General features: G+C 39.3%; 1 protein-coding gene across 2 annotated transcripts in view; it reads left to right on the plus strand.

The window, feature by feature from the left end:
* Positions 1-15545, plus strand: part of adamtsl3 (ADAMTS-like 3) — a 179126-nt gene that overhangs the window by 124365 nt on the left and 39216 nt on the right. For both annotated transcript variants that reach the window (XM_053683431.1, XM_053683432.1), the window contains exons 6-8: positions 302-538; positions 3703-3829; positions 12094-12168. In XM_053683431.1, coding sequence (XP_053539406.1) covers positions 302-538; positions 3703-3829; positions 12094-12168 — 439 coding nt within the window. The remainder of the gene's footprint in view (positions 1-301; positions 539-3702; positions 3830-12093; positions 12169-15545) is intronic.

Below are 15545 nucleotides of genomic sequence, written 5' to 3' on the forward strand. Positions count from 1 at the left end.
AGAACATGGTTAAAAAAAGGATAAAATAAGAACAGGGTTGTAAATTAAACCTTTAAAAAAAAAAAAAAAAAAAAACTATGTATAGTGCCTTAACTAGCTGTAAAAAGGTAAAGTTCCTGATCTAACCAAATATGCTATTAACTTATTCTAAATTTGACAGTGATATCCTATTTTGTATTCAAAGAAAATGTGCTTTTTTAAAGTATGGGAAAACTGAAGCATGATTATATTTTTTGTCTGCTCTAATAATGTTTAGTGAGAGTAATTAAGAAAACTAATAAGTGTTTGTTTCTCTGAAAAGGACTGCCCTGCAGAGTCAGGTGACTTCAGAGCTCAGCAGTGCTCCGCCCACAATGACATCAAATACCAGGGACAGACATATGAGTGGATTCCAGTGAGCTATGACCCGATCTCGCCCTGTGCCCTCAAGTGTCAGGCTCGAGGGAAGAGCTTAGTGGTGGAACTGGCACCTAAAGTGCTGGATGGCACTCGGTGTAAAACCGAGTCTCTGGATATGTGCATTAATGGCATATGCCAGGTGAGTCATAACATTTTTATAGTTCTCTCTGGGTCAATCATATCTGGTAAGAAGTGGGTTTCTGGGAAATTTCAGGAAATTTTCCATTTGGATCTGGCTAGGTTTCAGAGTGGAACAGTGAACAAAATGGTCAGAGCACGAGCAAATCAAATTAAGAGAGGTCATATATCCCTTATATTTATCTGTTTGTCTGTACACACATTGACTGACCACCGTACAGTGCATCCGGAAAGTATTCACAGCGCTTCACTTTTCCCACATTTTGTTATGTAACAGCCTCATTACAAAATGGATTAAATTCATTATTTTCCTGAAAATTCTACAAACAATACCCCATAATGACAACGTGAAAGACATTTGTTTGAAATCTTTGCAAATTTATTAAAAATAAAAAGCAAAAAAGGACATGTACTTAAACATTCACAGCCTTTGCTCAATACTTTGTTGAAGCACCTTTGGCACCAATTACAGTCTCAAGGCTTTTTGAGTATAATGATACAAGCTTGGCACACCTATTTTTGGGCAGTTTCTCCCATTCCTCTTTGCAGGACCTCTCATGCTCCATCAGGTTGGATGGGGAGCGTCGGTGCACAGCCATTTTCAGAGCTCTCCAGAGATGTTCAATCGGGTTCAAGTCTAGGTTCTGGCTGGTCCACTCAAGGACATTCACAGAGTTTTCCTGTAGCCACTCCTTTGTTATCTTGGCTGTGTGCTTAGGGTCGTTGTCCTGTTGGAAGATGAGCCTTCAACCCAGTCTGAGGTCCAGAGTGCTCTGGAGCAGGTTTTCATCAAGGATGTCTCTGTTCATTGCTGCATTCATCTTTCCCTCGATCCTGACTAGTCTCCCAGTCCCTGCTGCTGAAAAACATCCCCACAGCATGATTCTTCCACCACCATGCTTCACTGTAGGGATGGTATTGGCCAGGTGATGACTGGTGCCTGGTTTCCTCCAGACATGACGCTTGCCATTCAGGCCAAAGAGTTCAATCTTTGTCTTGGTCCTGGTCTGAGAGTCATTCAGGTGCCTTTTGGCAAACTCCAGGTGCGCTGTCATGTGCCTTTTACTGAAGAGTGGCTTCCGTCTGGCCACTCTACCATACAGGACTGATTGGTAGAGTGCTGCAGAGATGGTTGTTCTTCTGAAAGGTTCTCCTCTCTTGTGCTGGAGCTCTGTCAGAGTGACCATAGGGTTTTTGGTCACCTCCCTGTCTAAGCACCTTCTCCCCCAATCGCTCAGTTTGGCTGGGCGGCCAGCTCTAGGAAGAGTCCAGGTGGTTCCAAACGTCTTCCATTTGCAGATGATGGAGGCCACTGTGCTCCTTGGGACCTTCAATGCTGCAGAAAGGTTTCTGTACCCTTCCCCAGATCTGTGCCTTGATACAATCCTGTCTCGGAGGTCTACAGACAATTCCTTGGACTTCATGGCTTGGTTTGTGCTCTGACATGCATTATTAACCGTGGGACCTTATATAGAGAGGTGTGTGCCTTTCCAAGTCATGTCCAGTCAACCGAATTTACCACAGGTGAACTCCAATCAAGTTGTAGAAACATCTCAAGGATGATCAAAGATGGAAACAGGATGCACCTGACCTCAATTTTGAGTGTCGTGGCACTCAAGGCTGTGAATGTTTAAGTACATGTGCTTTTTTTGTTTTTTATTTTTAATAAATTTGCAAAAATTTCAAACAAACTTCTTTCACGTTTTCATTATGGGGTATTGTTTGTAGAATTTTGAGGAAAATAATGAAATTAATCCATTTTGGAATAAGGCGGTAACATAACAAAATGTGGGAAAAGTGAAGCGCTGTGAATACTTTTCCGGATGCACTGTATCTAAAACCTTTATGCATTTATCCAAGCAGGCAAAATGCTAAATAAATAAATGAATGAATTAATTAATTTTTAAAAACAGTAAAAGATCAGGTTTCACTGCTGTCAGCCAAGAACAATAATCTGAGGCTACAGTGGGCATAGGCACCATTTTCCTAATCTTTAAGCTGTCCAATTTCTGTGTTTTTCACATTGTGCTGCAGTCATGTAATTAGTTGATGGGGATAATTGCATTACTAAACAGGTCAGCAAATATATATAAATGTTGTTTTTAAGAACAAATATTATAACTTTTTGACTGTTGTTACCATTGCAAAATGCTAATACCAACTTTAATATTATGCTTCAATACAAGGCATGGAAATATTCCAGTAGCTATTCCTTAGACAGTATGGATGATCTGGGGAGTAAAATTAGCATCACTGATGTTAAAACACTTAACTAAGTAATTCCTGTTGTAAATGTTCATGGAAAAGATTTCATTTTAATTTACAAACAAGTCCATTATAGAAGAGTCTGCTAGGGTCATTATTGTATGAATTAAGTGTTAAAATGAGACCTAACAATCTTACAACCCCGTTTGATCCATGCATAGAGCCTTCATGCTTCATTTATGAGTCATACTATTGATCTCAGTTGCCATATCATAATTTACTGATGGTCCATAACCACAGACTAAAATAGAAAGTCAATACATTAATGTTCAGAAGTATCTAGGACATTAAGTATACTGTATGTTTAAGTAAGTCTGTGACTGGCTGGGTTTTAGTTTAACAGCAGTTTGTGGTTGAAACTACATTTCTCATTGTGTGGATGAACTGTGCAGCTGTATAGGAGATGAATAAGAGAAGGAGCGTGTGTGTATAGGAGAAAGAGAGATGGGTAGAAAGAAAGAAATATATCAAGACTGCTAATCAAAAATGTTCATTCCAAACACTAATCTACCTTTTGTTGATAAAAAGTTTTTTTTTTTTTTTTTTTAAAAAGGTTTCAAATCATCTTTTTGTACTTTACATCTCACATGTAGGTAAACAGATTCTCATTCAGGCCTCAGTGGTGTCTATATGTTTGCACCTTTCAAAATGTAACATTATGGAGATGTAACAAATATGATTTCAACTTTTGATCAGAAAATCACATAAGCCTTTTTGAATTTATTTACAATTAATTTTATATGATGAAATGTTAATTGATCTGTTGTTAAAAACCAATAGTAGGCTTGATACAATGTTTAGTGAGATAGCTAAATCATTTAAACTGAGTAAACAATAAACACCTGATTCTCCTTAATGAGCTCTGTTGCTTTTTACTCTCTTTTCCTCTCCACTCCGCAGGAAGTGGGCTGTGATAGGCAGCTGGGCAGCAACACTAAGCCAGATAACTGTGGAGTGTGTGGAGGAGACGGCTCGAGCTGCCGCCTGATCCGAGGCCAGTCACAGATACATGTCTCGCTGGAGGAACGTATGTGCTCCCACACACCTACACACACTCACACACTCATTTCAACGCATTATTTAGACACTCATCAGAAACTAAAGGCATTCTTATATACTCACACACACCCACACACACACTTTAAAAGGCAAGCACAAACACACTCATATACACTCAGACTAAAACAATTTCAAACACACTTCTCAGACACTCTTCAGAAAGCACATACTTATTCAATCAGCCAATCAAGTGACAGCAGCACAATGCATTAAAACATGCAAATACAGGTCAAGCTTCATTTACTGGTCACATCAAACATCAGAATGGGGAAAGTAATTGATCTCTGTGACTTTTTGTGCATGTTTGTTGTTGGCTGGTTTGAGTATTTCATAAACTGTTGATCTTCAGGGATTTTTACACACAACAGTCTCTAGAGTTTACACAGAATGCTGCATTAAAAAAAACATTGGGTGAGCAACAGTTCCGTGGGTGGAAACGCCTTTTTGAGAAGAGCAATCAGAGGAAAATGGCCAGATTGGTTTGAGCTGACAGGAGGGATATATTAATTCATATAATCACTCTTTACAACCATGGTGAGCAGAAAAGCATTGCAGCATGCACAAATCTGTCAATCAAAGTGATGAGCCAATCATCTATGATCTCAGGTATGCAGAAGAGGACAGATAGCACTTCCTCTAAATGTTACACTGCTCTGTGATGCAGCATGAGCAGCAGTTTTAAAATATGTGGCTGGCTGGCCTCATGTGTCTCAGAGGAAGTGCATGTTAGCCCTCACCCTCCCTGGGTGGTAGTTGGCATATGATGGGGGGAACTGGCTAATGGGTGGGAATTTGCAGGTGACCAAATTAGAGATAAAACAGGGGAAAAGAAACAGAATAAACATGCTCAAAAACTGAACATGGGTTTGGATTTAATGCAACATATGACACACACACATCAAATATGCAATCTCAACTCTTACAGAAGCTTGTTTAATACTGTAGTTGGTCCGAGGCATTTTGTATTATTCCAGCGGTGAAGTGCCTTTTCATAAATGTCTTTGGTAATTTGATGGAGCTGTTCAGGCATAATTTTAAAATATTGACTTTGTGTCTCGTTTTGATTTTGCGGTAGTTAAGTGAAGTGTGCTTATTTTAATCAGTGCCTGATCCCAGGTCAAGGATAAAGGGCTCTTTGAAGAGCACAGAGGGTTTGTGAACATTCCGAGGCCAGTAATACATTCTTTGAGTTCTCTGTTCTTTTGCAAGAATTGGCAGGTTTATTTGCATACTGGGTTTTATGGCTCAGACATTCGACATATTGTTTCACATGCTGGGAAAGAGGATATTTTCAGGTGCTTGTAAAGAATTATTGATTCCGTGTGAGGCCAGTAATGGCTTGCATTTTTAGAAAAGACCAATAATAAGCTGTTACACTTACTGTAATTCTTTCTCTCTTGGCATCATGTGTGCCTGGATTTGCTCACTGACTTTTAGACTTTTGTAGACATATTTGATAATCATTTGATATGATTGGAAGGCCTTGCTTATCGTTGCAGGTGTTTGAATTGTATTCCAGTGCCATATCTCAGTTCTTTCCGTCTGCCTACTCTTTTTTTTTTTTTTTTTTTTTTTTTTTTTTTTTTTTTTTTTTTTTAAAACCTTTCTTTATTAGAGTGACTTACAGCTGAGGCAGAATCCAATCCAAGTATAGAGCTGAGCCATTATTGGTTAAGGGAACAACAGTGCAGTTCTGGTATTTGAGCTCATAACCTTACAATAACTAACATAAAATAGGGCTGTGTCTCTTCAATTTTCTCAGACAATATGATCTCAGTAATAATGTGGTGTGTGACATACATTTAATACTGCCAATATTTCAATAGAATAGTGTTTAGAGTCATTTCAGTGTTGCGTTGCTTAAGTGGTATGATTTTAAGTGACAAATTGTTAGGCACATCTTCACTGGAATTGATGGCCACAGAGGCCACACCTCCTTTGCCAGGAGAAAGTGCACTCCACTTTATGTTAAAGGAGATTTATAATGATATGTAATATTTAATAATGCTTCTAAATAATACTAGAACCAAAAAGAACTGCTGGACTATTGAACCTTAATCATTCAATCACCATCGCTGAACATCTTGTGCTTCATACACACTATTCTGTATCAGTGCAGCTACATTATAAATATTTAGCCCAGTGCACTAAACCACAGCATAGCTAAAATATTGCTTTCAAACAATTATGTATTTTTGCTCTTAAAATACCTCAAATGCCAAGTTTTGTTTAAGAGTGATGGCAAAAAGTGCCAAGCTACAAATGAAGATGGTATCAGATGCTCTCCAATGGAGACACAGTGTTGTATTGTTCTTGGAAAGGCCTGCGCATCTGTATTTGGTCTTCCAATTCATGCTGAAGTAATTTTCCTCATCCAAAACCCCTTTTCCCGTCAAGTGAAGTGTCCGAGTGCCCAGATTAAGAAGTAGTGGAACGTTTGGCATTTCCAGACTGCCGTGCTATTTGCTTTAAAAGCGCTGCGTAACCCAATCCAAAAGCATTGTGCTCCCTCTAATAAATGGCGTCTAGCTAATAACTCACTGCTCGTCACAACAACATCCAGGCTTCCTTTATGCACTTCACAGTAAGTCTGAGTTATCAGATAGGTTTCTCTCTCCAGGATTTTCCGCCCCATTGGCTGGCATTCAGGATCTTGCCGGCTTGTCGTTTTTTGCTTTTGCGTTATTAATAAGAAGTAAAAATGCTTCTAATGAGTCACTGGCACTTATGCTCCATTCCTCCACTCTGTGCTGGCCCTGTGCTGCGTTCCTGAAAGATGAGTGCAGAATAACATTCACAAAACCAGTCTGTGCTTTTATTATTCATTTCTGACATTTGGGAACTTTGTGGGTTTACATTTGTCACTGCATTTGTCCATTTGTTAACATGTCCACAAGTTAATATTGTGCCAAAAGCATAAAACTAAATGACATCTACATACAAGGTATTAAATACAGTCTAAAAGTAGCTGTTGGAAATACAAATAATACAATATACAGTATATGTACAGTACTGTGCAAATGTTTAAGGCACCCTATTTTATTTATTACAAACTTTGTTATAGATTTTTATTTTATGACTTCTACATTATCAAGTCAGTACAAAAAACATTTTCGATTCCCAAACATTAGTTTTCTAGCACAAAATTAAATGTTACAGAAAAATGTTTTTAAGTCATTAAAGAAAGTGGCATATTACATAAGAGACACTTTTCAGACAAAAAACACAATGAATGCTGCTGAGTTTTGCAGCAAAAATAAGAAGCAAGTGCGACAGTCAAAGCCTCCAGAAGAAAAAAATTAAAGATAATTTTGTAAAATCCAAATAATCTTTACAGATCTATATTGGAAAGGGTTTAAACAATGTTTTTCATGCTTGTTCAATGAACCATAAACAATTATTGCACATGCACCTGTGGAACAGTCCTTAAGACACTAATAGGTTACAGGCGGTAGGCGATTAAGGTCACAGTTACAAACACTAAAGAGACCTTTCTACTGACTCTGAAAACTATATATATATATATATATATATATATATATATGCCACTGGATAGATATATATATATATATATATATATATATATATATATTTAAATCCAGTGCCACTGGATTTAAAATTGTTCCTCACTTTGGCCAGTACCGAGCGAGGAAAAATGCCTTATGTTTAAGGTCAGAATCATGCATAACTGAGACATGCCTCTATTTTCGGCAAATTGTGCCCTGCAGATTCATGTCACTGCTCATAACTCACGTAACTCAACCCTGAATATGGCCCTATATCCAAAATATCTATAAACAGAAACTGCAAAAACAAGTGAAAGTGATTTTTTTTGTTGTTTTTTCTTATTTATATTTGCACCATATACAGGTATGTTTTAGATTTTAATGCTCAGTATTTTGCTTGTGGATTTTGTCATTATGTTTAATACCATTTGCCCAAAATTAAGTCCATCAACCATTCTCTCAAAATAACCTAGGCTCCACATTGGACTGGCAAGTTTCACAACATGCTTCATTTGAAACGTACATTATTTTTCCCACACCACTGACTGGGCCTCAAAACATTATTCCATTATTATATGCATTAAATTCCAGGACTTTCCAAAAGTGATTATTTTCAGGGGCACCCGAGACTCTGGCTCTGTTCCATCCCCTGGATGTGGTAGCTACTGCCAGACTGGGCAAATGGCTCTCTCCCTCCTTGTTAAAATGCATTAATAATGACTCATCTCTTGTGAAACCCCAGTCCTCATATGAAACGGGCTTTCCTCAGTCATCGTATAGAGTCTTACTGGGCAAGTAGTGGATTGGATTGTAAGTAAACTTCAAATCCTCCACCATAAATAGATCATTTAGGGTGGTATTAAATCTAACAGCTACATAAGATGTGTTGTGTCATAAAAGGAGTTCATGGAAATACAGCTATGAGTCTCCTGAATTTCTCTTGTAAGTCACTCACTCACATTCCCACACACTCACTCATTCATTCATTAATGAGAAGCAAAGAGTAACATTTAACTAAAGAGGGTTTGCAAGGATCAAACAGAGCATGGAAGTTAAAACAGAGTCCCAGAGGCAAAGAGTGAAACTATTAGCTCTTAAACAGGCTAAAACAAATAGCATCAAATGAACACTCAAGTACTTGAACACGTAAGCTGTTGGAGTTAGCATAAAAAGGTTAAACAAGGTACGGGTGCCAGTAATCAGTCCTAATAGCTAGGACAAGTGTCACACGCTGCCTGGGTTCTGCTTCACTTTCTGGTCTATTCTATTCAATTTAATTTATTTGTATAGGATTTTATGAGATTTTGCCACAAAGCAACTATACATAAATTCAGATGTAGATCCCTAATGAGGAAACCAGAGATGGCAAGGAAAAAGAAACCTTAAGATGAACAAAAAACACCAGTGACATTGAATAGTGGGATAATAAATCATTACAGTATATAGGTGTAGAAGAGTAAAGACAAACAGTACCAAGTGTGCTGAATGTTCAGAATAAGCACACAAACGTTGGCATACATTATGGAATCATCACATTTAGATGCTCACCAGGATTTTTTTTATTTATTAATTTTTTAAAAACTTTTTAGCAAATGAATATGACAAAAGATTTTTTTTAATAGCTAAACATTCTGGCTTCATGAAACATACCTCAAACTAATTCAATTATATTGTATTAATTAATGGCATATTTGGTCCAGTTCAAGAAGATGAAAAAAATTATGGAATCACTCAATGTTGAGGAAAAAATTATGGAATCATCAACGAAAAAATCTGAATTAGTACAATGTTGTTCCTCGTCAGGATTTTATGACAGCCTGAATTCTTTGAGGCATGGACTTCACTAATAAAAAACAATATTCTCCATTAAGCTGGTTCCAAATTTCATGAATAGAAGTTGACAGATCAGCTTTGCAGGATGGAGCCTTGTCATGGACCATTTTTTCAAATTTCCACCATTTAAACAGATTGAGTTTCGGACTGTTTGCTGGCCATGTCACTGAGTTGATGTGCCTTTCCTGAAGAAAAACTTTAACACTCATTGCTCTGTGGCAAGATGCATTATTATCCTGAAAAATGACTTCATCACCACCAAACCTATTTTCTATTGATGGAATGAGAAAAGTGTCCAAATTTCAATGTACACCTGTTCACTGAGCGTTGAGGTTTCCTCTGGTCCTTTACCTGACATGCAAGCCCATATCATAAATGAGTGGGGAAATGTAAATGTTTTCTTCAGGCAGTCATCTTTATATGTTTCATTAGAATGGCACCAGACAAAAGTTCCAGCATCATCTCCTTGGCCAATGCTTATTCTTGATTCATCACTGAATATCCATTTCATCCAATCATCCACATGCCATGATTGCTTCTCTTTAGCCCACTGTAAACCATGTTTTTTTCTGTGGAGGTGATAGTGCTGGTTTTTGTGCTGGCTTTTCTATATGCAAACCTCATTCAGCAAATTTCATTCAGCCCATTTCTTACAGTTTTGCTACAAACATTGACTTCTATTTCCACCCATTTGTTTTTCATTTGTTTTGTTGTGCATTTTCTATTTCCAAAACATATTGCTTTGAGTTTTCTACTCTGATGCTGGTCTACCCGTATTTTTTCCGTTTTATAACCTTCCCATTTTTTTTTATACTTGCACCAAATTTTAGACACAGTTGACTGGAAACAAATAACATCTTTTGCCACACTCTGTGTCAGATTTCCTTGTTGAAGGAGTTGTATGATCCTTTCCATTGTTTCAATTGACAACTCTCTTGTTGGGGCCAAGAGTTTCCTTTCAAAAACACAGAGGTTAAGGTAAGCACTGTAAGCACTCTCTTTTAACTGTAGACTAATTAACATTTTTAGACTTGTGCTGGTATTTGTTTTAGAAATGCAAATTACAAGGTGATTCCATATTTTCTTTCCTCATCATTGAGTGATTCCATAATTTTTTCCTCTACTTGATTTGGAAAAAAATATTCCACTCATTAAAATAATTAAATTTAACTGGTTTGAAGTATGTTTCACGAAGCCAGAATGTTCAGCTATTAAACAAACATTTTAATAAACATTTGAATAGCTATTAAACAAATATTGTTTTGTGTCATATCTGTGATTTGTTTATTTGCTATGAAGTAAAAAAAAAAAGCCGGGTGGGCATCCTCTAAGTATGGTGATTCCAAATTTTTTGTCAGGGGTTGTATTTTGAATGAGGCCTGGGATAAGCAATCTTTGATTATTGCAGTTGTTCTAAAATGTTCATGTCTACAAGATTGATTATTTACTCAAGAACGGGTAAGACTTGGGCATAAGCTACTTGCTGCTGTGAATGGTTCCACATGGATACCGACAGATTGTGAGTCACAATTGCAGAAGGTAAGTAGCATCAGAATGCAGAAGTAAAGCATCAGGATGAATCAGGCAGGTGCAGATGGAATAGCTGTAGAACTGTGTCAGGATCAGGCATCAGGAATACACATACAGTTTAAAAGAGAGAGGGAACAGCTGTAGAACTGTGTCAGGATCAGGCATCAGGAATGCACATACAGTTTAAAAGAGAGAGGGAACAGGTTATAAAGTATGCTCTAATCATAGAGTGGTTTCAAAGAGTGTACATTTTGAGAGAGTGCAGGCCAGAATTCCAGCAGGTCTAGCTATGGCTTCATAACTATAACTGAGAGCCAAAAGGTAACACAGGCACGATAACACCCCATGACATAAAGCATCTGACCAGTCCACTATCACAAAAAAATGTCTGACTGAACAAATAGGTTTTGAACTTGTACTTAAAGATTGAGACTGTCTGAGTCCTGAACTGCATGCTGGTGCAGAGTGGCATGGTAGTTTTCTAATTCACTCACTGACTCCTTCACTAACTCAGTCACACATGCAGTAACTCAGTAACTCACTCATTGACACACTGAGTCACTCATTCACTAGCTGAATTATTCAGTCATTGATTCACTCATCGACTCACTCACCAACTGACTCATTCACTTATAAACTCACTCACTGAGTCAATCATTCAGTTACTGACTCACAAGCACATTAACTGACTCACTCATTCACTTCCTTCATCCACTGATTCACTTTTTCAGTTACTGACTCGCCAACTCACTCATTTACTCACTCATTCACTTAATAAGTAACCTTCTGAGTCACTCATTCAGGTACTGACTCACCAACTCTCTCACCGACTCACTCTTTCACTCCTCATTCTCACACTCACTAACACTGTGACTCAATCACAAATATACGCTTTCATACACTCACTAATTCATTGACTTAACAAATCACTTACTCATGTTTAGCATTTTGTAGATTCTCCACAGGGGGTAGCTTATTCAAATGGCTTTTGTGTGAGTCATTGTTGAATGGGAGAAAACTGGCATGAACCAATTTTCTGAGCATATGTTTGAACACATTGTAAGTACATAAAGTAAATGGTCCAAAACTCAAGTACCTGCAGGTAAGATATAATTTCTCTGAGGGCTTTTATTGATATTGAAACTGTTCACTCAGTCAGAACAGCCTGACACATTCACCAAGCTACTTACATAGACATGTAATAATATTAGCAGTTGTTATACAATTGACATGACCCTCATTTTTCAGTCCACTTCAGTGAGACAAGCAGAAGGTGATATGTGAGATTGCTGTTTACACAGTGTTCTTGTTTGGAAGAAAGCACTTTTATTGTTTTGACATTGTTTCTTTGCTCTTATTAAAGCCTTGAAGACGGTGGTTGAGGTTCCTCTAGGAAGCCGAGGTCTGAGACTCACAGCCAAGGGTCCTGACATCCTAAGTGAGTTCCTGTATTCATATTAATTCACTACATCAGCAGTTTTGTTACACTAAATAGCTTAGAACTGTAATCTGCCTCTGTGATCTATCTCTAAGATGAAAGATTAATTATGAACCTGACCATTAATTACCATTTAGAGCAATAATGTGCTTTAAGATAAAATTTACAGCCAATATCACAAATACAGCTAATCAGCCAAGATATGTCTTGTGTCTGAAGTTTGCTTCAGTAGTTTTTGACTGGCGCAGTGAGGCTAATGTAGTAAGGTACTGCGTGCACTGTGTGTAATCACACACGTGCCTCACAAAGACATCATCTGGTTCTGTAAAAGCATTTTTAAAATATATAAAAATCAAATATTGTCCTTTGAATCACTTCAAATTCTGCCTTCAGACTTTGGCCATACCATATTCTGATGTTTGTGTGACATGATACCTAGCTATGTGCTGATTAAAAAAGATAACTATTGTCTTGGCTGATTGACCAAATGTGGGGTTAGGGAAATTGTGAAAATTGGATGCTTGGTGTACTACACTTTAAATAACTTATGGGAAACCAAGGGGAGACCAAATAAATAAAAAAATATTTCCAATTGACACTAATCCTGCACTGGGTAGTGGTCTGGTGGTGCAAGGCTTCAATCCTGAGCTGGGGTTACCATTTGTTTGGAGTTTTACTTGTTCCCAATACCCATATGCTCTCCAGTTTCCTTTCTGTTCCACTGTGCTGGTAGGTGGATTGGCAACTCCTAGCTGTAAATGAGTGTACAGTGTATATATGTATGTGGTGCCCTGCAGTGGACTGGTATATCATTCAAGATGCATTCTCATTTCCTGCTTGGTGTTCCCTTGATACGCTCTGGATTCAATGTGAATGATGATTAATCCTATTTTTAGAGCCCTACACGTTGAACAATAATTTCAAGAGATGCAAACAGTACAGTAATACCCAAATTCTGATCACAAACCTTAGTAGGCTTCATTTGAATGGTAGATTTCTTGGCTGCCTAAAGGGCTTCTAGAACCTTTGCTGATAGGGAAACTCTTTTGTGTGTGTGTGTGATTGTGAGTGTGGTAAGTTTGTTACATCTGACACATGCATACCACCCACATATCTTTGAATACTCATGTGCCTACACTCTTAGAAAAAAGTATTACTCTAGGCTTGTTTGGTTGGTTATTATTAAAGTTGTTTTTTTTCCCAAAAGGGTTTAATGTAACACAAACTGGGAAAACTTTTTTTTATTGGTGTGGTGAAAACTCTATGACTTTCAGAAACCAGAATTGCTCGACTGCTCACGGTACACCACGTTAATCGCTTGCAATCTGATGGTGACATTAGATGTGAAGTATAAAATCTATCAATAACTTGATAATAAAATGTCTGGGTTACCCATGTAACCCTGTTCCCTGAGAAGGGAACGAGATGTTGCGTTAGCATTTCACTATGGGAGCGCCTCTCACGCGCAACCGGCATCTGAAGCTTGTGTAAAATCATACCTATTTATAGGCCTGCCATGATCAGAGGACGTGGCAATTAAGCGTGTCGCGTGATATAAATATGGCACCTGTGAACCGCGCAATCAGCCTTTATTATCTGAAGCGAAGACGCAATTCACAGGCCTGCCCTGGTATGACAAAGCTACGCAAGCTTCTCACAAGCTTCAAAGCTTCTTGTTCCCTTCTCAGGGAACAGGGTTACATAAGTAACCCAGACGTTCCCTTTCAAAGGGAACTTCGACATTGCGTTTAGCATAACACAATGGGAACGAGAATACCCACTCCTTCATACCGAGGGTACGGCCTGTTCAAAAAGACCTAAGCCCAAGGGTCACTGCAAGACACTTGAGCCCGGGGTGGAATGAATATCCAGGCTGTAATAACGAATGAATGTGTGTGGTGTAGACCACCCTGCAGCAGCACACACATCCTGTAAAGATACCCCTTTGGACAAAGCCTTCGCGGAAGTGACCGCCCTAGTGGAATGAGCCCTTATGCCCAGAGGCGTAGCGAGACCGAGCCTCATAAGCAATAGAGATTGCTTCAACTATCCAATTAGAGATGCGCTGCTTTGACACAGCATCACCTCTACTTTCTCCACCAAAACAAACCAGCAGCTGCTCCAACTTACACCACTGGCCGGAGCGGTGGACATAAGTACAGAGTACTGGACATAGCAGGTGCATTCTCTCTTGTTCTGGTGTGGGGAATGGAGGAGGGCAGAAAGCCTGCAACACCACATGGTGGGCAGCAGATGTAGGCACCTTAGGAATATTATCCGGTATAGGATACAGGAAGGCCTTGGCTAATCCAAGGGCAAAATCAAGGCAGGAAGAGGCAACAGAGAGAGCTTGTAGATCTCCTATTTGCTTGCGAGATGTCAGGGCCAGCAGAAGAGCTACCTTTAGAGTCAGAAGCTTCTCAGAGGCTGACTCTAAGGGCTCAAATGGGGCCCCTGACAGACCTTCCAGGATCACGGCCTGCAGACCGGCCTCAGCCGCCTGACACCACGCATGAACCTCGAAGTTAGAGGATGTTGCCCCACAGAGGCTCCATCAACAGGGGCATGGCGAAATGGCGAAATGGCGGCCACGTAAACCCTGATTGTAGAAGGAGCCCACCCTGCTGAGAAATGTTCTTGAAAGAACTCCAGGACTGTAGCTATTGCGCAGTTCACTGGGTCTAGCTGATTCCACACACCACAAGACAAAAAGCTGCCACTTGAGTACATACAATTTCCTTGTGGATGGTGCTCTAGCATTTAACACGGACTCTGCAACCTCAGTTGTGAGACCAGAATCTATGAGCTGGTGCCTCTCAGGGGCCAGACCCACAGTTTCCGTAGGTCTGGCCGAGGGTAATAAATTAGCTCTGTGACTTGAGACAGTAGATCCACTCTAAGGGCCCAAATGGGGCACCTGACAGACCTTCCAGAACCACAGAAAGGTCCCAGGAAAGTATGTGCAGCCTGCAGATGGGCCTCAGCCTCCTGACACCATGCATAAACCTCGAAGTTAGAGGATGTTGCCCCACAGAGGCTCCATCAACAGGTGTGGGGCTAGCCGAAATGGCGGCCACGTAAACCCTGATTGTAGAAGGAGCCCACCCCGCTGAGAAATGTTCTTGTAAGAACTTCAGGACTGTAGCTATTGCACAGTTCACTGGGTCTACAGTTGATCCCTGTGGATGGGAATCTCCCAAGGAGTGCCATCTAGTAGGGATATTATCTCTGAGAACCATATTCAAGCTGGCCAATAAGGTGCTACTAGCAGCAGACATAGACTATCTTGGTGAACTCTCACTAGAACTTGTGGGAGCAGAGCAATGGGGGAAAAGCGTACAGATGTGACCTCAGCCACATGTGCACCATGGCGTCCA

Source organism: Ictalurus punctatus, chromosome 10, assembly GCF_001660625.3.
Source record: "Ictalurus punctatus breed USDA103 chromosome 10, Coco_2.0, whole genome shotgun sequence".
Taxonomy (NCBI): Eukaryota; Metazoa; Chordata; class Actinopteri; order Siluriformes; family Ictaluridae; genus Ictalurus; species Ictalurus punctatus.